Raw genomic sequence first — 26434 nt, 5'->3', positions numbered from 1 at the left:
CGCACGTGTGCGTGTTTGTGTGTGTTTGTATTTACACAAGTGGGGTTACATTCTTAAGAGCAGTTCTTATATCTGTTTCCTTTTCATGAAAAGACTGCACCACTGGCAGGCTGACTCAGGTCATGGTGGGTAAGCACGGTCCCCTGCAGGTTTTTGTCTCTCAGTCCACCCCAACAAACACACTCACACACTGAAGCGAGACTCAGTGGAAAAGCTGGAGGTCAGAAATCAATGCTAAACACCATTAGAGCCTCCACAGTGTGCAGAGGAAAAGGCAATGCCGTCCAAGCAGTGGTTTAAACTCCCCGACGACAGCCTGCCCAACAAGGCAAGCGGAAAAGGACGGCAATTAATATTTCATCTTTCATAGAGCACGGGCCAAGGGATGCACGCCTTTCACACAACCATACACATGAACACACACACACAAGCATGCACACGCATACAGATACATACACACACGCATACACAGACACACACACACACACACACACACACACACGTATGCAGAGTGAGACATCTTGGGTGGGAGAGTTGACAGACTCATTGTGGAAATGATAGAGTGAAAAGAGGAAAAAAGGGTGGGGGAGAAGAAGATAACTCTGAATGACAGCAGGGAGGGGCTGAAGGAAAGAGAGCGAGAGAGAGAGAGAGAGAGAGAGAGAAGAGAGAGAGAGAGAGAGAGAGAGAGAGAGAGAGAGAGAGAGAGAGAGAGAGAGAGAGAGAGAGAGAGAGAGAGACAAGCGCAGTATGTGGGTCAGAGAATAATCCAAATTTAAACTTCCAGTACCCTTTAATTATTGATTGTGTTGTTTTCTACCCCTGGGCCTGCTCACACAGAGAGAAAAACTTTGAAAAGGGTTCAAAAACCATTCTCAGTAGGCTTTTTGGGGACTAATTCTGCAGTTTTTGTGCATTTGCATGAAATTGCATTTTTCAGTATATCAATGAATGTGTGCCAGTTTGTACTCCACACTGTTGTCCGTGATCCTCCCAAGACCCAGTAACTCGTTTTTGAGTCTCTGGTCTTATTCTTAAGAATGACATACTCAACTATGTTGAAACCTACATTACAATGGACATTCAACAAAAATATTTTTGAGAATATTTTCACTGCAACATCTTTTTGTCACCCCAGACACTAGTAATATGCCAAAGAATTGAAGTACTTTAAAAGGTTTTCTCCCAGGTGTCCGGAGGCTATGATGTAGGTAAAAAGTCAACAGATGCCACAGAAAAGACTTTGCACTTAGAGAAGGGATTTCTCAGTCTTTAGGAATAAATGAGTAAGCTAGAAAGGTGAGCCCATGCTGCAACTACAGCTGTCCAGGCAAACCCAGCTCAACCAAACCCAGCACATCTCAGTCCAAACAGCAAAAGCGATAATTCACACCTGCATGTCACACCGCATTTCAAAAATAATACAATGACAGTTTATCAGTGATAAGATGCATGCCGACATGATGTCAGGTCCATGACCTGCCCCTCTGAGAATGTGACCAATGTCTAAGCTGGCACCTCCCTGGTGTAATAGTACTACAGCGTTGTTATCTCACCATCTGGACGTGCTGCTCCAGATGGTAAGATAAGAGCAGGATCCTCTGAGATCTGAGGGTCCGCTGCCTAGGAGCTACAGTATAGACGCATCCCATAAGATGCGCACACATACAATACACCATCGATTGGGAAACACACTTCCTGGACTGAAATCCCCTCTCTTTTTCTCTCCACTATTACAAATGCTCGTAATCATAATGTAATGATAAAGATAACAATCATATACAGTAAAACATGTTAGGGCGACCGTATCCACCCATTATCATCTCTATCAAATAACCCCTCTCTCTCGTACTCCCATTCACTCTGGTAGATCACTTCTATTTTAAACCTTTAGCAGGTACACCAGAGGTGCCATATAGCTTTGTATTACGAACACAACAAGTGTTCCCCTTTTTACAATTTGGTACTGATTGCCAGTGTGACCACTAAACAAGCTACAAAAATATGCCGCATATAAAATTCAAGCAGCCGCAGAAAAAAAACTAACAAACAAATGACAGACTCATGCTACAGGACCATGCAAATGTATATTTCAGCATTTCAATCGCATTCTCTGTCCAGTCAGGCCCAGAAGAGTACTGCTTGCAGAGAGAGAGAGAGAGAGAGAGAGAGAGAGAGAGAGCGCAGTTTAACCGTGCCCACTCCCTCAGGTTTTACTATCACATCAGGCTAACGCTAATGCTAACCTACCAGCCAAACCCCCCGAAAGACACGCTCCTCTTCCGTCTCAGCATGCTCCAGCGGTGCGGTTCCCTGGCCGCGAGTCTCTCAGGGTCTGTGTCTGTACCTCTCAGAGATAGAGCGTGGCTCTCTCACCTGCCCCTCGCTCTCACACGCGCACGCACACACACACACACACACATGCAAACTTCAGCACTCCACACGCAAAGGGGAGGAGAGAAGAGGGAGGGAGGTTTTCTCTCTCTCTCTTTCACTCTCCCTCTCTTGTGCTCTCTCTCTTGCCATTCAATTCAATTTGCTTTAATGGTATGACATATTTTAGCATACATATTGCCAGAGCACATTGTTTGTGTAAATCAGATACTTATATTGACATACTGTACTTTTTAAGAAGTCTCTGTCTGCTATTCAAATATGTTTATAGTCATCATGTAATGATAAAGATAACAGTGATATAATTCATATCTAGAGTAACCATATCCACCACTGATCATCTCTTTCCAATATCCTGCACAGATTATCTTTCTCAAATACTCAATATCTCAGTATTTCAGGGAGAAGTTAATCCATTGCTCTCTCTATCTCTGTCTCTCTCTCTCTCTCTGTCTCTCTCTCTCTCTCTCTCTCTCTCTCTCTCTCTCTCTCTCTCTCTCTCTTTCTCTCGGTTAATGTGCTTTGGCACCTGCTATTTGTTCACAGACATCAGATTGTGTTTGCTTTGCAGGCAGTCCTGCCCACAGAGCGAGAAGCCCAAGACTCTACAGAAAGAGCACACAGCCTGGAAGGTGTCTGTCTGTCTGTCTGTCTGTCTGTCTGTCTGTCTGTCCTCTTCCTGCTACATCCACAGGGCAAACACAAACAAACACAACAGGTAGAGGAGAGGGAAGAAATCCAGCACAGATGGCAGCCCTGAACCTGTACTTCCCATAAACACCCCAAGAGGGCACAATCGTGTTCACTTCCCATCATTTGTAGCTTATACATTGCGTCAATGGGTCAATGTTAAGTGGACCATATATATATATATCGCTTTAATCCAAAGAGCGTTACAATTGATGCCTCTCGTTCACATACTCACACACGGTGACAGCAACTGCCGACCAAGCAAGGTACCAGCTAACTTGTTGGGAGCAGTTGGGGGTTAGGTGTCTTGCTCAGGGACACCTCGAGCGAGTAGTTAGGTCAGAGGAGAAGGGCCAGACTGGTCAAAGCTGACAGGAAGGTGACAGTAACCCAAATAACCACACATTACAACAGCGGTATGCAGAAGAGCACACAAGGCGTCAAACGTCTGAGTGGATAGGCTGCAGCAGCAGAAGACCAATAAGTCTAATAAATACCTAATAAAGTGCTCACTGAGTGTACATTTTCATAACAACAGCTTAACTGTTTTCCCCCTCCTCTCTCTCCCGCTCTCTCTCTGTCTCACTCTCTTTCTCTTTCCCTCCATCCAGATACCGGCCAACTATAAATATACATAGGTGATCTTTGCACACTCTGTCTCTCTACATCAGCAGAAAGTCAAATGATCAGTTTCAAAGGATCGAAAAGCCCCTGTCTGCGTTAAAATGTGCTAAGGCATAGTTACTGTATTGCATATTCATTAACATAAAACAATGTAAATAATATTCGTAATTCACACACATGAATAAAGCTTGCATGTGCACGCACACACGCACACACACATACGCATACACAAAAAACTGCCGGACGATTAAAGCGATTTCTGAATCCCAACCACACAAATGTTCAACTGCAAAGCGCATGACTAGGCACTGCTTACTGATTTAAGTGAATGGAGCTTTGGTTCATGCGAGTAGCCATGAACCAAAGAGAGAAGCAGCCAGACAGGGAGACAGCCCACAGAATGGGACAGCAGTCACAACAGTAGCATTCACAAATTCTGGGTAATGGCAGACTGCATTGTGCTCAGCAGAAAGAATGACCAGCAGAACCAGAAAAAAAAGTGGGAGAGGAGGTAGAGTTGGCAAAATGGGTAAATGGTCAATGGTTGGAATTTATATACATCCAAAGCGCTGTACAATTGATGATTCTCATTCACCCATTCATACACACACTCACAGGCCAACGGCGATTGGCCGCCATGCAAGGCACCGACCCGCTTGTTAATGTGGGGAGTTGTACATAAGAGAGGTGGGGGAGGGGGGAGCTTGAAGAGCTTGGGGTGGATATTGACTTTATAAAATCTGCGATCAGATGTTCTGTTAATACTTTGACAGTACAGATCTAGTTGAACTGCTAGTCAAGCGTAATTGCATGGAATTGCAGTGAGTGAGGGGAGGGGGGTTGTATGAATCATGATACTCACTTTTAATGTATGTAATTTTATGCATGCTGCAGTACTGCATGCTCAGGGGAAGAATGGAAGTGAGGGAGTGAATATTAAATGAACTGCCTTTATTTCAAAAGAGAATTTTCCATTTCCATTGCCCCCTCTTGGCAGACTAATGCCCTTGTTGCACTGAACCGTGCCGTGACTAATTACAGTTCAGGTAAAAATTCCCATTGTGCATTCAGCATTCAGTTACCTGAATAACAGCATTCCATTTCTCATTCATCCATAACACTCCAGTCTACTCCCGAGAGAGAAACCCTGCTCTGCCCCCTCAAAGAGTACTGCTGCTGTTCTATGCCATTTAGGCATGGAACCTCTTACTAGAATTTCGCATTTGATATAATTAACAGCAAAATAATAGTAATATAATACCTGTAATGTTATTAAATGTAATTCATGTCAATGGTTTATTTCATTTCTCATATGCCAGCTACGTCACCTGAAGTTCTCCCTTGGAAAAAAAGCTATTCTATTTCTATCCTGTACACAATGCACATGATAACATTTCTGTAAACATGCCAGCCCGTAGTTAGCCAGAGAGGCTCATTTTAATCCGTAGTTCCTGGGCCACATGTTTTGGCTGTTCTATTGTATTCCATTTGGTCTGAATCAGTTGAGTTGGCACTTGGTGTATTTTCACCGGTCATTTATAATTTTCTGAGGTATTCTTACCAGTAAAGAACATTTAGGGAAACTGCACAACATTAGCACCAGTGGTACGCAACCAAGAGCCACTGCTACCAGAAGACACACTCTAATCAGGGATCAGCCAAGGATGAGCTGTAGAACAGACCGACAGTGTCAGTATTAGAAAATTACACAATTGCTAGTCTTCCACACAACAGCTGACATGAAAAGAAGTTACAACACACACACTCACACTGTCTCATTGTTCAGTTCCATTCATCTTTGAAAGTAACAAAAACAATTTAAGCAAACACTACATCTAATGAATTAACATTTAAAATCACACAGCTGACTTTGTTCTTTTTTTGAAAAAGCAAGTCAGCCGTGTGAATTTTACCGTTTAAGTGTTCGCTTAAATTGTTTTAATTACATGCCGTAGGGGCGCAGGTATTAAACATAATAATGTCACTGCTCCCGGCTAGCAGGTGACAAACCTGCCTTCCATTCAGAGCAAACAGTATATTTTGAGGGGTTTCCTGTATTTAGGGCAGATTGCATTGCCACAAATAATACAGATACCACGGATCACTTACACAAGGGGTGAGGCTGTCCATTTCGGGTGGCCTGCAGTGTGGCAGTCTGTTGAGAATTCTCATCTGCCCAAATGAACTCACCAGGGTTCAGAAACCACTCCAAACCAACTAGGCACGAAAAACACCGGAGCCCATCCTGTTTTAAGTAGTGTCAGGATTGTGGTCGCGGCACATCCCTGGTGTAAAATCCAGCTATGACCAGCATGAAACACCAGCTACCAGCTGTTTCAAAACATAGCTTGATCTGGTCAAACCATGTTGGGTATAGAGCCGGTCTAACCGGTCAACCAGCTACCAGCTGTTTGAAAACCTAGCTTGAGCTGTTGTCTTGTCTTGTGTGTGCTTCCTCTGGATCCCTGCCTCCTGAGGTGCAGACACAGCTGTGCGGCCCTACAGCTCCGTCTCTCTCCACAAAACTGTCTTCAGGAAATGAGCTTGTCAGAGTAATAAAGTGATAATTTGGGGTCGTGTCAGTCATGTGCCTGCTGTCATTATGAAGGTCCATCTGGAGATGCGGTTATCAGCCCATCAGGCTAACAGCTCTGAGCAGATGTTTATTTGGGAAACACTGCTCTGAGAGGGCAGGGATCTGAAGCTCCCCTGCTAAACAAAACGACTCTAGCTAAGTTTTGAAACAGTATACAGCTGGTAGCTGGTTGACCGGTTCGAGTTATGTTTTGAAAGAGCTGGTAGCCTGTATTTCAAACTGGTCACAGCTGGGTTTTACACCAGGGTCCCAGCAGACCCTGTTTGTGGAGAGTAGAGAAGTGTTCAGGGATTGTCACCTGTGGCTCCAAAGCACCTGTACTGTTTGGTGAAGTATGAAAAGGTCAGCACACCGCAACAGAAGTCTCTTTCAATAACAGTGTTTGCAATCTCTGTGTGCAGGTTCGTTTTTGCTTATATACCTTCTTATTTGTTCATATACTTTTTATCTTCGTTGCACCTGAGAGCATCCCTGCTGTAAAATCCAGCTATGCCCAGCATGAAAGGACACATTTCAAAACATAGCTTGAGCTGGTCAAACCATGTTGGGCATGGAGCTGGTCTAAACTGGTCAACCAGTTACCAGGTGTTTCAATACCAGCAGGAATTTTAACTTCCCGGGATGGGTACACTCCTAATACCATACACAAACACAATAATTCATTGCTTGTCACATTTACTTGATGATTTGTGAAAATGAATGTATGGCTTGTGCATTAAAAGTGAGAGAAGGACGTAGGAAAGGATATTGTACTGCTGTAGACAGTTTGGGAAGGATAGCACACTCAATGGAGTCCTGTATTGAACAAGTTATGAAATTCTGCCATTAATTTGGAGTGAAGCAGAGAAATGACTTAAGGGCATGAGTCAGATTCAAATGTTAAGTCACGGCTCATTTAGTCTGCCATCTAAACTTCTCTTCTCCACATCTTTCTGTAATAAACTGTCTGCATCGCCTCCTCTACTCTCTCACTCGCTTTCTCTTCCCTTTCCTCTCACTCTCTCTGTCACGTTATCTTTTCCCTTCTCCCCTCTCCCCTTTGTTTTCGCTTGTGCAAATGAAAATGCAAATATGCTTTATTGGCATGACCACCCTCTCCTCTCTTCATGGCTAAATGCTGAATGTAAAAAGGATGTGGGTTTGGTTAGCATTTATATAGGAGACCCTTGGGAAAACTACGTCACTGACTGGAAGCTGTGCTGCTGAGCCCATAGAGAACAGAAACCTGCAGGAACAGAAACCCTCCGGAACCGAAACCCCGAGCCCCAGCCCAGTGATTGAGGCAGTGTGCAATTGAAGCGTCACTGGGATGAAACATTAGCCCGAGGTTCTGACTCACTGTGGTCATTAAAGATTTTTCGAAAGAGGATGGGTGCTAACCACAACTTCCTGCCAAAACTGTCTCTCTTCATCGCCCCCCTACACGTGAAAAGATGGACATTACCAACCCACTTTGAATTTCCAGGTCACCGCTGCAAAAGCTGACCTACCTGGTTAACTAAAGGCTAAAATAAAAATCCCTTCTGTCCTGCCTCACATTCTGTTGTTTAATACATTCCCCACCCCCATCTTTTTGTCCTGTCTGGCGGTGCGGTTCTACTGCATCTCCTGGCTCTAAGCAGATTGCACATGACAGAGCGTGCGCTCGCACGCCCCCTCTCTCCCCGTCGCCCGCCCACGCCTGGCATACGTTCCCCCCCGCGCCTCGCCTCCGTCAGCGTGGAGCTCTCCGCGCATGGTGCCAGATAAAAAGCTGAGGACCGCTCCCTTGCGCTCTGCGTGTGGGGGCCAGCCGGCCATCCACCGCAGAGGAGGCCACGCGCTCCCGTGCCCCCCCCCCCCCGGAGAAGGGCGGGGCGGGGGCCGCGAATCGCTGGGCGGGGAGTCAGCTGAGGTAGAGCGCTCCCGAGCCAGGACTGCGAGACGGAGGAAGGTGGGGCGGTAATTGGAGTTTGAAAGGCCGCTGCCCTGTGGTCCCTCCGTTGGAGAGAGGCTGTTTATGGGGCTGAATGGAGTAGCAGAGGCCGTGAAAGAGATGGAGGGAGAGGTTAAAGAGGGAAACAGGAGAGGGTGAGTCCTTCTGTGGAGATATAGAGGGATCAGGGTTGAGCGGAGAAGAAAAGAGGAAATAGAAGAGGAGAGGAGAAGATAAGCGAGAGGAGAGGAGAGGAGAGGAGAGGAATGCAAAAGAGAATAGAGGAGAGGAGATAAGATGAGAGAATTGAGAGGCTCATAAACAGTTTGACAGCATGAAAAATACAAGGGAGGTAATCAGAGAGAGGAGACACTGGGGAGAGGGAGAGGAAAAGGAGAGAAAAAGAAGAAGATGGAGAAAACAGACCCATTTAAGAAGGAAGCGCTGTGAAGATCAGTGGAGTGGGTGGGGGGTGAATCTACAAAGACAACAAGAGGGGTGTGGGGCAGGGGGGGACTTCAATCAAGATCAGGCTAATGGTGTGAGAGCTTTAAAGAGGAATTACCATACCATTACTCTACACAAATAGTCCATCAGATAGACCTGGATGATGATCAAAGAAAGAACGTTCGTCTTCTCCCAAGTAGAATGAGCTCAGCTGGAGTCGGACAGGGAGGGTGGCAGGAAGACGCATCGTATAGTTCAGCTTAAAGAAATAAGATTAATCTACTAAGCTCCCCATAATAAAAAGCATATCCCCCTGAAATAAGAACTATCTCCATTGAAGTAAGGGATAATGTGAGTCTTTCGCCCTTGATGCCTGCAAGACTGTTTCAGTTGATTTAATCCCACGCTGAATGGGTATGCATGCAAAACCCCAGGAGGGAGTGGGAGATTTGCACACAAACACAAATATACAAACACACATACACATGCACACACGCGTGCGCACACATACACACACACACACACAAACACCCACAGAGTATAGCACTAAAATGAACTCGCTGTAATGCTCAGGAATCTCTCCAGATTCTCAGAAAGCATATCAGTTCCTGGCAAGCATTATTTTAAATGTATCCTTTAACACAGACACACGAAGCACACAAGCCCCAATAAAATCGCAAGACACTGGCGCAGCCTACAGAGTGAAGCACAGTCAGATAGTTACAGGTGGAATTACACACTGACATGTCCCTCTATTCCCTTCCCCTATAACGCCCTGCCAGCTGAGGCACAAGTCTCCAATCACAGCCCCATCTGGTGCTCCATCAAACCACACCGAGGCACTGAGCAACAGTTTAATAACAAAGTGCTCGCACAAACTCACGCCGACCACTCCCAAATGCAGGGAGAAAAAGCCCATGCACTGCCGCGCATCGCTAATTCAGTCAGAAACGCCGTCCGAAACACCTTACCTCACGTCCCCCAAGGTGTCTTTGCAGGCTGAAACGGAAGGAGTGAACATTTCTGCGCAAATTACCGCCTCAACCTCAGAGATGCAGTTGCACGGAGAGTGGCTGGGAGGTTGTGTGTGTGAAAGAGAGAATCAGAGAGAGAGAGAGAGAGAGGGAAGGGCAGAGAGAGGGGGGAGAAGTGGAGGGTACAGAGGGAGGGGGATGGATGTTGAGGATGAGAGAGAGCGACAGGCGTTGAACGCGAGCGCGAGACGGAGGGATGAACGGAGGGTGAGTTGGGGGCGCGGCTGCGGGTCAGAAGTGGGTGACAGGGCGGTGACAGGGTGAAGGCACGGGCCTCAGGGTGGGCTAAATATGTAGGGGCTCCGGCGCCACGCTGGTGACATAATGAGGTTAGAGAGCTGGATCCGTTACACACCGCCGAGAGCAAATGTCCCTGAACTCTGAGCTCAGAGCACACGCAAAAACACACACGCGCACGCATACACACACACACACACACACACACATACGCATACACATACACATACACATACACATACACATACATACACACACTTACACACACACACACACACGCATACACACACATACACATACATACACACACTTACACACACACACACACACACGCATACACACACTTACACACACCCACACACACACACATACACATACATACGCTTACACACACACACACACGCATACACACATATATGCATACACACACTTACACACACACACACACACGCACGCACGCATACATATACGCATACACACACTTACACACACACACACACGCGCACGCATACATATACGCATACACACACTTACACACACACTTACACACACACACACACGCATGCATACATATACACATACACACACTTACACACACACACACACACACGCACGCATACATATACGCATACACACACTTACACACACACACACACATGCATACATATACGCACACTTACACACACACATACACGCATACACATACATACACATGCCAACACATACACACACACGCACGCATATATATATATATATGCACACACACCTACACCTACACACACACACACACATATATATACACACAGACACACACATACACACACGCGCGCTTATACATAAACACACACTTACACACACACACACACATATATACACACAGACACACACATACACATTATGTGCATACATACACATACCAACACATACGCACACACGCACGCATCACGCACGCATACATATGCACACACTTACACACACACACACACACACACACATACATATACACACACAGACACACACATACACATTATGTGCATACATACACATACCAACACATACACACGCACGCACACACGCACACGTACATATACACACACTTACACACGCATACACTCACACACACACACTTACACATACACACTCGCGCGGGCACACATGCATCCACACACTTACACACACGCATACACACGCACACATACACACACTTACACACGCGCACCCGCACACACATACATACACACCTACACCTACACACACACCCACTCACACAAGCATGCATACACATACACAAACTTACATACACACATGCATATGCAAACATACACACATATACAGGCAGCAACACACACATGCATACATGTATACAGTACACACACAGACAGCAACACACGCATAGACACACACATATACATTATGCGCATACATACACATACCAACACATACGCACACACACATACTGCACACACAAATGCACAAACATGCACACATATATACTCATAATAAATAAACACAGGGTCACCCTAAAGCACGCCCAGTATTTCAGATGTACAAACATGCTGAAACACACACACACACACACACACACACACACACACACACACACATTCATAAGAGTCTACAGTACTGTATATCCCACCAGCAGGTCCAGGGATCTTCCAGCTCGATCCAAACCGCAGTCAACCCCCTTCAGTTGTGTTGCCAGCCCCTCCTGTCTGTATGGCAGAGCATCGATTTTCACGACAGCTCCATATTGATGACGCGGTGCCGCCAGTCCCCTCCCACGGCCCGGCTGTCTCTCTCCCAGGGGGAGGAGGAAAGGGGGGTCGCACACTAAGCACAGGGGTGCCCCGGGGGGCCGTTTCAGCTAACTGCCCCTGCTGCGACAGCTCCACATTTAAACATAGCTTTGTTTATTGGTTGAATCTGATCACTCATTTAACGATGCGCCTCTTCCACATTGGCTTCCACACGGCTCGGCCTTGTGTTTCTGAGCCCTAATTGGTGCAGATCCTTAGGTTACCAAGGAAACCCTTGCTAAAAGTGCACGGTGAGTTTTGTAATTGTTCTGTTAGCTATGAACCCTAACACACATACGCACACACGCACACACACAGAGCACATTTTCACCACTGTATGTTTGTGTATGTGTGTGTGTAGGGTAGGGTGTGTGTGTGTTTGTGTGTGTGTGCGTGTGTGTTTGTACGTTTGTGTGCTTGTGCGTGTGCGTGTGGGTGTTTGTATGCTTGCGTGTTTGCGTGTGTATGTATGCGTGTGTTTGTATTCGTGTGTGGGTGCGATTTTATGTTTGTGTGTGGTGTGTATGTGTGATTGTGTATGTGTGTGTTAGGTACCTGTCCGGTGACTGCCTGTCCGCACGGTTGGAGATGCGATGTTGGTAGGGCGAGTAGAGCCACTGGAACGCAGACAATGTGCGCTCCTCCACTTTATATTTTCCCTCTCGGACGTACCTGCAGGAAGGACAAGCCGTCATCTCATCAGAAACACACGGAAAGACTCACACATCACAAGGTAAAACCACGGGGAGACTCACATCACAAAAAACCAGCAAGACACTGAACGAAAATCAATGAACAGGAAAAGACAGTCAGGACTGCATGCTGCCATTAAGATTATAAAATGCACATTACTCGTAAAAGTTCTGAGTCCTGCTCTTTCCACCGAAACATTAATTCCTTCCGCTGCATTAAATATGCTGAAAGGATTTGCTGTCCTGTTCCTGGCTGCTCATTTACAATTTTGGAAAAATCTCTGGAAGAAGCTTAAATCTCCCCCTGCGGATCTTTGTGTTTGTGAGATGCTTCTCTCTCAGCCTCTAATCCCGTTAGGCACAGACGGAGGTTTGCTCATATCAGATAGCACCGCAGTCAGAACCAGGGACGTGATGCTTCCCATTCACAAATGTAAAAATACACACATACAGACGCAAGCAAATTTGACACACACACGTATGCTCTCATAAAATCACACTCTCCAGAGGGAAAAATATACCAAGCTTGCACACGCACACGTCTGTGCGTGACTGATTGTGTGTACGTGTTAGGAGAAAATTCAACTAAAAGGCCATTTGGCAATATAACACTGGAGCAAATTACCTCACAATGGAATATGGGAGTCTAAACCTTTTGTCAGATAATCTGAGAGCTGATCTTAATGCCACTCATTTCCTCTGCTGTGAAGACAGCGCACATTCCCCTGCAGAGCGACAGAACTCTTCTGTATGTCACTCTGGCAAAACACCCGACAGGTTCGCTGGCTGATTTACCACAGCGGGGTCGGGGGATGAGGCGAGAGTGTGCGTCTGATTGGCTGAAGGCTCGTAATACAGTCCAGTGTAATAAAGACAGATTTCGGCAGCAGACTGAGCACGCTCACAGAGCCCACCCACCCACAGCCTCCGCTGGGGCCATCACCAGGCTGTGTCACCCATAGAAGGCTCACACACGTCAACGAATGAAAGGCTCATCCAATAAATACCTCTACAATTACTTCAGTCAGGACAACTCGCATATTTACATGAGCACATTAATGAATATGTAGGTAAATGATTTTAGGTTGAATGGATCAGCTTCAGGTACTACCCTATCGACAGGGAGCACAGCGCATCTGCCTTACTGAACAGGGGTGTTCCGGAAACCCCCCAGTACCTACAAGCAGATCCAAACAGCAGGTGGTAGCTGGGCTGGTGGAGGGGGAGCACAGTGGTGCAAAGCAAGTGAGCACAGCCAATGAGCAGCGTAAGGAAGGGCTGACTGTCGGGTTAAGAAAGGCGCTCTGAGTTCATTCTCGCTTTGCTGATACTGTTACTACTGTCAGAATTAAGATGATAACGATGAGGATAATACTGATTACTATTGTCATTGTCTTCTTCCTTTTCTTGTTGTTGTTGTTGCTGCTTTTGATAATACGCTACCCAAGTATTATACATCAGCACAACTGCAGTCCCCAGCCCTCCTCGAGAGCAATGTCACAGCAATAGTGGTTCACCCCACTCTAAGCTTCTGCCTCATTTGTGTTCTTAGTAACATGCAAAACCAAGGCAAAAACTAGAGAGAGCTGTTAGGACAGCCAGCGAAGTGACTGGCACAGATCAGGTTACTATGGCTACGCTATACTAAAATAAAATGTGAAATAAGGTCAGGCAAATCTTCTAGAAAACATGCAGAATATATGGGGACTCATTGGAGATTCTTTTAAACGACCATAAGGTTTTACAGTGAGAATTACATTTGAGTTGTGCAGATGTGGCACGCACACTAGTGATAATTTAGATTGTTTTAATAATAGTAAGAATAATAATATATTTAGCTGATGCTTTTATCCAAAGCAACTTACAGTTGATTAGACGTAAGCATGGGACAATCCCCCTTGAAGCAATGTAGGGTTAAGTGCCTTGCTCAAGGGCCGAACAGCTGTGAAGATCTTATTGTAGCCTGAACCATCAACCGTTCGGGTCAAAGTCATGTACCTTAACCACCCGGGCTACAGGCTGCCATTTTACAGTAGCTTTAACTCTAAGAAGCTTTAACCCTCCTATTATGTTTGGGGTCAATTTGACCCCATTCACTGTCTGGCATCTCTTTTTTGGGGGTGGGATTAAATAGTGAACATGCAATAAACATAATGTGATTTTTTTCTGTACCAACTTCTGTCGTACAGTCTTATTGTGACCCTCTATAACTGTATGAAATGTCAGAATATACAACCATTCTTATTGCCAAACTTTCACCTCAGGCTCTAAACTGAGATGTTTCTCACCAATTTTTTATATTTATAGATAAAAGGCTTAATTCGAGAGTCAATGAAAAGGACACACAAAGTGTCAAAATGTTTATTTTGTGATAATTATTTAAACTGTCGGAGTCAATTTCATACAATTTGACCCTTCACACGAAGCAGCTAATGGTGCAGATGGAGTCACCAGCTTGGACATCTACTATATCTCCTTTTCCATTCCTGTGTCTTGAAGCAGCATGATGGAGATACCACACACCACACCCATAACAGGACACTGCTTACACGGATCCATCCATAAATGCCAAATTCACCTTCTGCAATCTATACATTCAGAGTAAAGGCAACCAGTGAGGTTAAGACATTGGGCCCTATGTCACATTTAAGAGAAAAATATTACTATTCAGTACAATGAATTAACAATGGATTGAGGACAAAAGGATATTACATAATGTTTGTGGTCACATGAAGCTTACTGGCCCGTAATTTGGGTGCTGTAAATGAGAGGAAACGCTAGGTTCAGACCTGGCCTCAACAGGCCTCTGACAACGGATAAAGCCACAAGACATTCTGCCCCTGCTGATATCACAAAACAACTGTTATGCACTCCTTTGGCCTGCCTGTGGCTCCTGTATGGAACCACCTGCAATGGCACCAGCCTGCAATAGCACAGCCTACACTCCAGGGGCAGGTATGTGCTTTTGAAGGACAGGACCCACAGAGCTTTAAAACAAAAGAAATGTGCAGGTCATGTGCTGCTACCTGCTGGATGTGGGTGGGAAATACACCTCAGCTGCACAACAGGATGACTGGAGAAGCGCAATTTACTATTAGTGCATACGACTCAAACCTCTGAACATGTCGTGCATGAAATATATAGTTTTTTTTAAACTAATAATCAAATCACATATCAAATTATATAGCTCTTGTAGAGTATGAAGAAATAATTGTTTTTGCATTTCCTTGTCTCTATGTGAGAGTTGCCTGAATGAAACAGGATCACTGAGTTATCTGGATAACTGCACTGAGTAAACTCCGTAACAGCTCTTTTTACATCAGTCCATGTTCCAGATTTAGGAGGGATCAGGTTTTACTCTGTGTAATAATCCAGCTAGCTCAGTTATCCTGCTTCATGATACAGGCCCCAGAAATCTGGTACAATTCTATCTACAGGGAGGGAAATGGGAGATGTATAATTCATGCATTATTCATTATGATTATTATTATTAATTATATTATTATTATTATTATTATTATTATCGTTATTATTATTATCGTTATTATTATTAAGGGTCCAAGCATGAAGTGCTGGAACCCGATTGTTTTCATTCAGTTTTTCATTCTTATTATTTTTCTTTGCTGAAAGGGAATGGGCAACAAAAACGGAAGAGCTACTAGACTTGGCAGGTAGGTTCAGTGACTCCAACACGACACTACTCAGGGTATTGCTGTGAAACCTATTGCCCCCATGAGGATACGGGGATTAACCCACATAAAGGTTATCACTTTTTTTATACTGCAAAACTGTTTGTCCATGACATGGCAATTAAATGTTGTGGGTGTGGCCATTTCTTATCAAACAGCTGTAACTTGTGAATCATATGTCTGACCATCACCTCCGTACACATATGTAGTCTATTGTCCCATGGACACAGGCCCATTTTGGCCCCTCTGGTGGTGCTGTAAGAAGCAAATTAGTTTAAATGCCTATAGAAGTTTGGGGTACTGCCTCCTTGGACCAAGTCTCTTAAAAAATGCAGTTTTTTTCCCGCTGCCGAATTGGCCAATACAGGGCACCACAATAATGAATCAAACTTGCAGGAGGTTTGGTGTGTTGCCTTCTGAGACCAAGCCACTTCAAACGACTATTCGAAATGTTTTAATGTTACAATGTGGCTGAATAAACAGCCAATGAAAATTTATGTGGGCGTGTCTAATCTCATGAATGCTAATAATGTCTGAAAAAAAGGTTGCATTCACACAAAACTGGACCTTTTCCTGACACAATCCACAGTCCCCACGGATTGCCCGATTCATAGTTCTTAAAAGTACATTTTTCACTTCCTCTTTTGCCAGGGATTAGCACAGCTACCTTCCAGCTTGGTTCAAATCCAGCCCTTTCTGTGTGCAGCTTGGATGTTCTCCGGGTGCCTCTGTGGGTTCCTTTTATCACATTAAATGGACTTAACAAGGTCCAATCATCTTGAAATTTGGTCCATGTGTACTACTGCTCAATCAAAATCTCTGTGCTTGCTGACTGCTGCTATGCTGCTTGGACCCTGTCAATCGCTGCTTGCAGCTATATTTATTATTATTATTATTATTATTATTATTCTTATTATTATTAACTCCTCATTCACAGAGGAAACACATAAACAGACAAGTCCATATTGAAAAGTTTCCTTTCCTTTGGGTTGCAGATGAGTCAGGGCAGTGAGAAAATAGGAGGGGTTGAATAGTTGCTGCAATGCTCAATCTCTCTTGCTCTCTCAGTTTCTTTTTCTCTCTCTCACAAACACTTTCCTTATCTGTGGCACCCAGACACATTTCTGATGCTTCCTGTCTGACTCAGCACTCAAGATCATAACCACACATGCCTGCGTGCACACACACACACCTACACACAAACACATACCCACACACACACACCTACACACAAACACACACCTTCACACACACAGCTACACACAAACACATGGCTACACACACATACCCACACACAAACACACACCTCCACACACACAGCTACACACAAACACATACCTTCACACACACCTACACACAAACACACACCTTCACACACACAGCTACACACAAACACATATGTTCACACACACACCACCACACAAACACATACCCACACACACACACCTACACACAAACACACACCTTCACACACAGCTACACCTTCACACATGCCTACACACACACACACCTACACAAACACATGCCTTCACACACATACCTACACACCTGTGCATGCACAAACACACACGTACACACACACACACAGAAAGACGCACACACCTACACACCTACACACACATGCGCACATGTACACACACACACCAAAAAACACACAACCACACGCCAACACTCACACGCGCATGCGCAAACATACACACACACACACACACACACACACCAAAAAACACATAACCACACGCCAACACTCACACACGCATGCGCAAATGTACAAATACGCAAACACACACCTACACAAACACGCAAACACACACCTACGCACACACTTGTACTGTACATAACAACAGCAGTCATTCTCAGAGCAAAAGCACTGCCAAGATGACTATTTCTCAAAAGGATCTGATCTTGTTGGTGACACAGATAATGTTGTTTCCACAGGCAAATTTAGCTATGTCAGCACAATGATGCCAACAGCCAGTTTCTTCATGCCAGCGCAGGAATAGATCAAAGTGTGGCACATCAGGGCTACTGTTTGCCAGTAATGGTTCTCATCATTCATAAATCACAGGATGAAGCCACATGGATGAAAGAAAGTTTAAGAACTTATCAGTCTGGGAAAGTCACTATTTTACATCATGGTTGAGTAAGGAGTTTATTTGAAGACCTTGGCATGATGCATGTGAATATAACTGCCAAGCCAGGCAGGGCAAGAGCTAAGAGAGTGTTGTCTTACCATTTTAGAGGAGACAAAACACATTTAAACTTTGTGGCAAACCCTCTAAAGCACAGCATGAATGGAAATGCACTATGCAAAGATACAAAAAGCATGAAATTCATGTTATGAGAAAAACAAGAAATTATCACCACAGCAGTTCCATAATTTATGAGTAGATGAAAGTGAGCTAAAACTGCAATCAGTCACAATATCAGCTAGAAAAAAAAAAATCAATTCTCAGGGCAGGCACACAGTGAGTCTCTCAGACTGTTGGAATGTGTGCACTGCTGATGTAGGGCCAGAGTGTGTATGTGTGTATGTTTGTGAGTGTGTCTGCAGGTGTGCGTGTGGGAGTGTGTGTGTGTGTGTGTATGTGTGTGTGTGTGCACATACACACCTATGTGACTGTTGGTCTGTAAATAGAAAAAATGTTAATCAGCAAGGCTGCATTCTTTCTAACTGTTGTTGGCTGTCACTGTTACGCGACGCGAGACGTTATGAGCGAAAGATGAATATGCAGCAGGCCCGTCTGTGTGCGCGGCACCCTCTCCTCCCCACTCCCCAGCCCGCAGATTCAGAGCAGCGTTTGGGCCACACTCACCACCTCACCAGCTCCCAGCGAGCCTTGGTGCGCTGCCTCCGCGAAGCCATCCCCTTCTCTCGCCCCGCGGTCCGAGTCTTCCTCCGGAGCGGGATTCACTTTCCACCAGCGTGCCTAAGCCAGAGGGATGGAGGGAGAGAGATGGAGAGAGAGAGAGAGAGAGAGAGAGAGAGCTGGTGAGAGGAGGGAATGTGTGAGAGATGGAGAGAGAGAGAGAGAGAGAGAGAGGGAGGGAGGGAGGGGCAGAGGAGCTGCAAGCTGAAAAGCTGCAGAGGGTTGGATATTGGCACACGCGACTCAGCACAACACAGGTCAAACCACGGGTCAGACACAATTGTGTTGCAGTATAAATTTCCCGGAAAAAGCTTGCAGTGATGCACCTTTACGAGGCCTGACGCTTCATTTCGCGTCGGCTGCTGCAGGGCTGACCGGAAAAATTACAGGAGAGACCAGTCCCCATAGTTATGTATGATAGCATCGATATCCTAAACGCAGTTTAATGTACCTTAATATTACGCTGTTTATTGTTTGTTTTCACGGTGTGAATTTGAACAGGTGTTCTATTAACACCGGGCTTGCCAAAAGCAGAGTGTGGGCCCGGGGGTGAGGGGGGGGTCGGGGGATTGGTGATGGACAGGGTGTGCCAGACTGAAGGGACACCCGACAGCCCCCCCCCCTCACCCCCCCCCGAATACCCACCCCCGGCAGCTCTTACGCTTTACAGCAAATGTGCTTGTGAGCCATTCAGACACATTAAATATTAACCAGCCTCAGTTTCCGTTTCGTAGCAGGGAAGTGAAAACAACACACACACGCAGACACTGACAGACGGCCGTTCGTCAGCATGGGGGATGCACCAATACAGGGGGACAGCCAAGCTTGCAGGTGCTGGTAAGGACATTAAACTGGTCCGAACTGGGGTCCTGTGATCCTGTCGGGGATTTTGGATGAGCTTGGAGTAATCGGCGGTGAGATTGAGTGATAACCTTGCGGGAGATGGACCTCTGTAACTGAGACCGGGCTTGGTGGCAGCCGGTGGAAAAGGCCACTCCGTTTAAAGCGATTAAGGACCAGGGAAGTGGAAAAATTGTTTTCCCTTCTTCATGGGAAAGTTTACCATATTGTTTTTCTGTTATAACGGCTATCTAATCCTGTTTTTGGAGAGGGAGTTTCAGCCAGGTTATGAGAGTGGTGATAATGTACGTCTTTGTGCTGTTTCTCCATCTGTGCTCCACTCTCTTATTTTCTAACAGTGCCTTATTTTTCTGTTGTTCCTCTCACTACACAACATACAATCACTCGCACATTTCCACATAAATACAAACATAAACACATACACACACACACACACACCAATGTATGCCCACACTCATGATCTCTCACTCACAAACACATGAGCACTTTCACACACACAAACAACCTCTCACACTTGTTTCTAAAAACACATGCCCACACATCATGCATACTCACAATTCCTCGCTCTTGCCCACACGCACACACCCACACACACACACACATACACACACAGTAATGAGGAGGTGGCTAACTGCGCCCCATGCGAATGCCACAGCACACAGCTCCAATGCCTTTGTCCAGGCGGAGAGGAGCTCGACCCATGGGAGCAAATGGAGGAGGATGGAACAGACCAGCACAACCAGGTCAGAGCCAGAACCAACAGCCTTCCCACCAATCAGTTACTGTCAGTTAAAGCCAGACCCAACAGCCTTTCCACCAATCAGTTACTGTCAGTTAAAGCCAGACCCAATCACAGCATGTCACCCTTCTCAGCTAACTACTGTCAGAACCAACCACAGCCCATCTAACAGTGCCTTATATTATATTATGTCTGATGATCATTGTGATATACAGTACTGCAAACTGTGGTCCTTTTATCTGCCTGATAGTCAAGTACCAACATTTAGAATTTTAACATTTGGAACAATTAAAGCAAAATGCAGGCTAATTCAAACACTGTATTCTCTCTATCCTTCCTACACATCCTTTTATCCCTTTCTCATTTTCTCCACCTCTCTTCTCCTTACCCCTCTCAGTCAGGGGAAGGTGAGGGCCTGCCACCATGTTCTGAGCTCCATCAGGAGCTGTCACCAGAAGGTCTGGGTGATCACACCGGCAGCGACCAGACAGAGGGCTTCTCAAACTGCCAGGAAGAGCCCCAACCGCTGCAGGACGGCCCTGGCGACACCGCGTCACGGCAGGGCACTGTAAACCACGGCCACTTTCACAACAACCAAGCCCCACGCCGTGCGCACAGTGAGTCTGACATCCCGTGCCTCTGCTCATTGGACCATTCGGAGCCCCAGGAGGGGCAGACTACCCCCATGTTGTGCAGATTCTGCATACGGGCAAATGGAGATTGGCGCCTTGCTCATTTGTGCAAGTCCAGCCGCTTTATACACAAACCTGCTAGCTACTGTGTGTCAGTATTATTCCAGACCTGAGTCAGATACTTTACGTGAAGTGAAATACTTTTACTCAAATTAAGTATCTGACTCCACCACTGAAGCTGAACTGTTCCAATGGGATCTATCTACTGAAAAATCATTCAAGGGGTGTGACCAAGTACAGTGCAGTTACAATGGACCTTTGGAAGCACTAGAATGTAGACTTTTGGAAGCACCATTTCCTGATATGAAATGGAACCACAGATAGTTAAATTGAAAACGCACTTTTAATCAGATAATCCAAAGTAGCTTGCTCGGAAACATTATGTTCTCAGAGGTTGTACATACGTGTGAACAGATTAATTGCATTTCTTCACAATTTTAAACATAAATACCATTTTTATATTTGCAGCAGTGCTTCTTTCCCTCTCAATCCCCAAATGGCAGAACTATTCAAAGCAAATGGCCAGAGAGCCGTGGCTTAGCTGGTCTGGCTCAGAGCTAGCCTGCCTGCGTATGTTGTTGTTGAGTGTCTAATGTTACACAAGCTACCAACACATTGAAACCGAAGCCACGATTATGTCTGACTATGAAACAGAAGAGAGTTTCAGCTGCATTGTCAACTTAATTTTCAAGTTTGAATTTATGGATGAAGAGTTGCAACAGATATAGGCTAAGGATAAAATAAGAAGTATGCTTTATGAAGTTGTTGCTTTTCTTGCTGCTACAGGGGCACTGAACCCCCTGAATGACCCAATACCAGCCATTGTAAAGCTGGCAGGTCATCAAATACTTTGATACATGTCTAAAGCACCCTTCATTGCACACAAAAACTGTGTGGGCTAATCTAATCAAAAACACTAAAACTGAAATAAAATAAAGAGTGAACTGTCCCTTCAAGCAAAAGAAAGGGAGCTGGTCATGGTTTATAAAATCCATGGTGTCACACAAACCCTTCACCATACTGGTGCCTTTCAGGGAGAATAGTGGAGCTTCACTTTGGCCTCTGCTCTCATGTGTCTCCCGCAGGGCAGATCCCAGAGCCATGCTGGTACTGCATGAAGTCCCTGACCACAGACACACTAAAGAAACTTCAGGTAACGACAGTCCTCCAGTCGCCTGCCACCAAGACTCACTGGGTTCCCCTGCCTTTTTATGTTTGCCCGTTTGTCAGAACTGGTCTCCTAACTACTGTGTCTTCAGAGAATGTGCTGTCTGCTAAGCATACAGCATACTGCATGCATGCATTTTTTTAACCAGATGGGCATTATGAAAAAAAAAAATCCTTTGTACTATTTTCCAACCATACTATGGAAGGCCTTTCACCTAAGCCATGTGTCGTTGTTATTGCTGTTGAAGGACAACATCAGCGAAGCTTAAAGAGAAGCTGCAGGTGATATTTATGGGACTGAAACAGGTCATTTACTTTCCTTAAAAATATGCTCCCGAATATAGTCAGCGAAACCCTGGAAATAAGTATATAATCCCGGGATTTAAAGTACACTAAATTTACAGAAAATCACAACTTTCTCATCCAGTGTACTCAAGATTTCTGCTCAATAGTAGGCAAGTGGACATGGTCTACACTGAAATAATTCCTCCTTCCTCTACCTGCTCTAGCTGGATTTCGAGTCCCTGGGACTTTCCCCTCAAGGAAATCGCTTCAGCTTCCAGCAGGACCCCAGGCCTCACTTTGGAGTGGCCCACTCCTCGCGTTCTACACCCTTCGCCCTGTGGGGGTGTGACGGGCCCCTGAGGAGGGACAGGAGGCTGGAGGACGGGGACCAGATGGGCGCGTGTCCGCACTGTCACCTGGCTCTCCCGCTGGACACCCTGCGCTGGCACGAGGTACGTACACCTCCCAGGGGGAGCGTGCGCCTTCAGTACACACGCAGCGCCCTGCTAGCACCCTGCTCTCAGAACAGCTTTCAGCCCACCGACATTGCCATTGCCAATCATCACTACGCCGGTCTGCTAGCAGACGGTTGAAATGAGGCAGGCTGGATAAGAGCTGGCTGTTAAGATGATACAAAATAGCTGTTGAATGTCCCTGCTGCTGTAGTGAAGCAGAATTATTTTTTTATTTTTTATTCAGCATCTACGGCAGTCTGAAAAAAGGCCCCTTTCAACGGACTCCAACTGTCCAAACTGCACATTTGTCTTTATTTGTCTTTTTTGTTTGTCATATATCAAATGCCTCAGATCTGACCCGACAAAACGGGTTTTCAGCAGTTGCTGTGTTCCCCTCCCCCAGAGGAAATACAGTGAAAAAATACAACAGCTCATGGGGAACCATGTAATTTTTGGTTGAAAAAATTGATTGGCCTCTAAATTTGACTCAATGGGAATAGTCACCAAGTATAGCAGACCAAGATGGTGTCCTGAATGGACACAAACACACAAGGTATAGGGTAATTGATATAGAGAATCTAAATTCAGGCTTGGTAATATTCACTATGGATGGCTGGCTTGTGTACACATGGACATTGCTCTCACTGAATAAGACTGCACCAACCATTTTAATTCTTCACATTATTGCATAAAGGCCAGATTTCTAATGTATTTCTGGAGTTCACATTTCACATTTTACTGTGTTAATAAACTCCTACTTCAGCCTGAACAGTCAGTTGAGTGCAGTGAACTCATCAGTGAGGTGTGACTGTATGCATCTGGTTTCCTTTTCTTCTCTTTCTCCTTCTTTCATCATGCACCTCTTCTCTCTTTCCAGGCCAAATGCCTAGTATTTGAAGACCTGAAAACTGCTTGCGGTAAAGTGGCTAAGTGAATCAGCTGACACAATACAAATAAATGGTGTGTACTTATTGTATATTCACGATCAACGATCAATCTTGAAAAAAAAGAAAAGAAAAAAAAAACTTATGCATGCTTAAACTCTCATAGTGAATATTTAACTATCAAAGTCAATTGCTAATTTGGGAACTTTCATTTTTACATTTCATTCTGTAAATTCACATACAGTACGCAGTCCAGTCTAGTAGGTGATTATGCGAATATTTTTTTAAAAATACATAAACTATATGACACAGAATGATGAATTACTCATCACTGTAATCATATGAATTTGATCTCTTACAGGACAACAGACCAGACCAAATGGGCGAAGTGGAGCTACATAAGCATTCAGTACACGAGTTAACATCTTCACACATTAAACCTCAGTGGATTTATATCCATCCATCTCTTTAGGTCAGCTGTAATCTGTAATGCTGAAAGTACCATTTATCTTCTGTTAAAGCCAATTCCAAATTCTACACACTGGCATAAGCTAATACAGTATTTGAAACCGTTACTAACCAAATCCTCCTGTAGCTAACCAAAAGGGAAGACAAAGGGGAATTGAGGGTTTGACATCTGGTAAGACTATAGTCAAATCTGTCACTTTACCTTATTTATGCTGTGACAGAACATACAGGGCAAGTGAACAGAGATTATACAAAATTATATCATCACAAAAACGAAACAGATTGATTCATCCATCAAAAAGTGCACCATTCAGTGCATCATTAACTCTAGTGAGAGCACTGCAGGAAACACAGTCTCTCTTGTTCAATAACATAGTACTCTTTAATAACAATTTTATAACCATAGTTCTTACAGCTACTTTGAAACACTAATATACAGTTGTGATTCATAATAGTATTAACCATTGTACAATAGGGATTAAAATGATTTGCATTTTGAGATACTTGTTTCTCACTGTTGTAGTCACTTTAGTATATCATATTATTGCAAGAAATAACCTCTGAATGCTGGCATATTGTACAAACAATCACTTTGTAAAATGGTTGGCATTGTTAAGTATATTGTTGTATTATAAATTATTTTTTGCTAATAAATTGCACTTGGTATTAAAATATGCCATTTTGGTATATACCCCTTGGGTACACCAGGTCATGTGCAGTTGTTGGACCACTGTACATGCTAACAAGCTACCAGAGATTTGTGCAAGTGTAACAACTGTAACAGGTTGCTGTTATTACAGAAAGGCTGTAAGGTTTTGCACCAGTATTTATTCTGAAACTCCATTATGGTCTTCCTCAAGCATTTCCCTTCTGTGGCACTAATTACTCAATTATTCATGGTAATTTCATTGGCTAAAAGTCTCACTTACAATATTCAAAAACTAAATGACATCTATCAGGGCATTAAAGGACTGATATTAGTGAGTGTCAAACTGTTCAACAAATAGTTTGTAAATTACCTACTATATTATAGTTCCTATATAATATATATAATTACCAACTGCTGAAAAAGTCAGAATGCTGATAATATATAGTAGAGCAGATTGGCAACTTGTTGGACCAATATAAATTACAACTTATTTTTGACCAGCTTTACAGTTATGTTATAAAATTAATAGTAATATTATTACTATTATGACTATGGTTAATAGTAGCAGTAGTAGTAGTAGTAGTAGTAACAGCTAGAAGAGTTGTTACTCTTCTTAAACACCAAATGGAAAATTAATAAATCACAATTACAAAGACATCTACATCAAATAACTGTAAGGTGAACGCTAATCAGCAGTATGTGTCAATCACAAATTAGGTCTGACAATGAGCAATTTGAAATGTCATTTTAAGTGCAACATGAGTCACCATGATTTCCAAAGCAACCAAATGGTCAGTCAAATTATCAGTGGATTAGTCCTGAACACAGCAAAATTAGGGGAAACAGTGCCAAACAAAGGTTTTGCAGCATACAGTATGCCAGAAAATGAACAAACTGCAGACAGAACAGTGGTTATACATAAGTTTACCATCAGGGACAGACACTTCACAGGATAATTGCTTAATACTGCACAACTACAGCATCAAAACACAACATAACATAAAATAACATAACATAAGGTAATGGCAGGAACAGGCCATTCAGCCCAGCGATGCTTGCCTTTTCCTACCCCTAAGTGTAACTACTGCTTAGTTTGCCTCAAAGCTAAATAGTATCTAACACTATGTAAAGATTATTACAGAATTTAATCAATGCAGTACAATGCAAGTACAAAAGAATTCTACTTCATGAGCACTGCGCATGAACTAATGCAACTAATTGCAGTAATGCTCTGACATCTCTCATTGATA

At 44.4% G+C, this 26434-nt stretch overlaps 2 protein-coding genes across 13 annotated transcripts in view; one reads left to right on the top strand and one right to left on the bottom strand.

Annotated features, from left to right (window-relative positions):
- The window catches only part of LOC133132176 (rap1 GTPase-activating protein 2-like), an 85051-nt gene extending 65987 nt beyond the window's left edge, over positions 1–19064 (bottom strand). For 9 of the 12 annotated variants that reach the window (XR_009709082.1, XR_009709083.1, XR_009709084.1 and 6 more), the window contains exons 1-2: positions 18931–19064; positions 12289–12405 (exon numbers count right to left, since the gene is read on the bottom strand). Coding sequence is in view for 7 of the 12 variants with exons in the window: in XM_061247412.1 (XP_061103396.1) it covers positions 12289–12405; positions 18931–18980 (167 nt within the window). In the remaining 5 variants the exon portion in view is untranslated. Of the gene's footprint in view, positions 1–2250; positions 2414–9637; positions 9745–11573; positions 11643–12288; positions 12406–18930 lie in introns of those variants that run through there. The other 3 variants (XM_061247421.1, XM_061247417.1, XM_061247418.1) reach the window with 3 other exon arrangements.
- Positions 15988–25004, top strand: LOC133132177 (uncharacterized). Its single transcript, XM_061247426.1, has 7 exons — positions 15988–16096; positions 20459–20588; positions 20982–21201; positions 22362–22429; positions 22953–23180; positions 24061–24143; positions 24429–25004. Exons 1-6 carry the CDS (start codon positions 16059–16061, stop codon positions 24115–24117), a joined length of 741 nt encoding a protein of 246 aa, XP_061103410.1. The 5' UTR covers positions 15988–16058; the 3' UTR covers positions 24118–24143; positions 24429–25004.
- Positions 25005–26434: the final 1430 nt, after the last annotated feature.

This window comes from Conger conger, chromosome 7 (genome assembly GCF_963514075.1).
Source record: "Conger conger chromosome 7, fConCon1.1, whole genome shotgun sequence".
In the NCBI taxonomy this organism is placed as follows: Eukaryota; Metazoa; Chordata; class Actinopteri; order Anguilliformes; family Congridae; genus Conger; species Conger conger.
The sequence above is the reverse complement of the archived record's forward strand: the minus strand, read 5'-3'. Positions and strand labels throughout refer to the sequence as shown.

Excerpts from the sequence above, each read along its gene's own strand:
- LOC133132177 (XM_061247426.1), top strand. The coding sequence starts at position 16,059 with ATGGGCAACAAAAACGGAAGAGCTACTAGACTTGGCAG. Across the intron at positions 20,589-20,981 it reads GAACAGACCAGCACAACCAG|TCAGGGGAAGGTGAGGGCCT; the intron begins GTCAGAGCCAGA and ends TACCCCTCTCAG. Across the intron at positions 23,181-24,060 it reads ACACCCTGCGCTGGCACGAG|GCCAAATGCCTAGTATTTGA; the intron begins GTACGTACACCT and ends CTCTCTTTCCAG.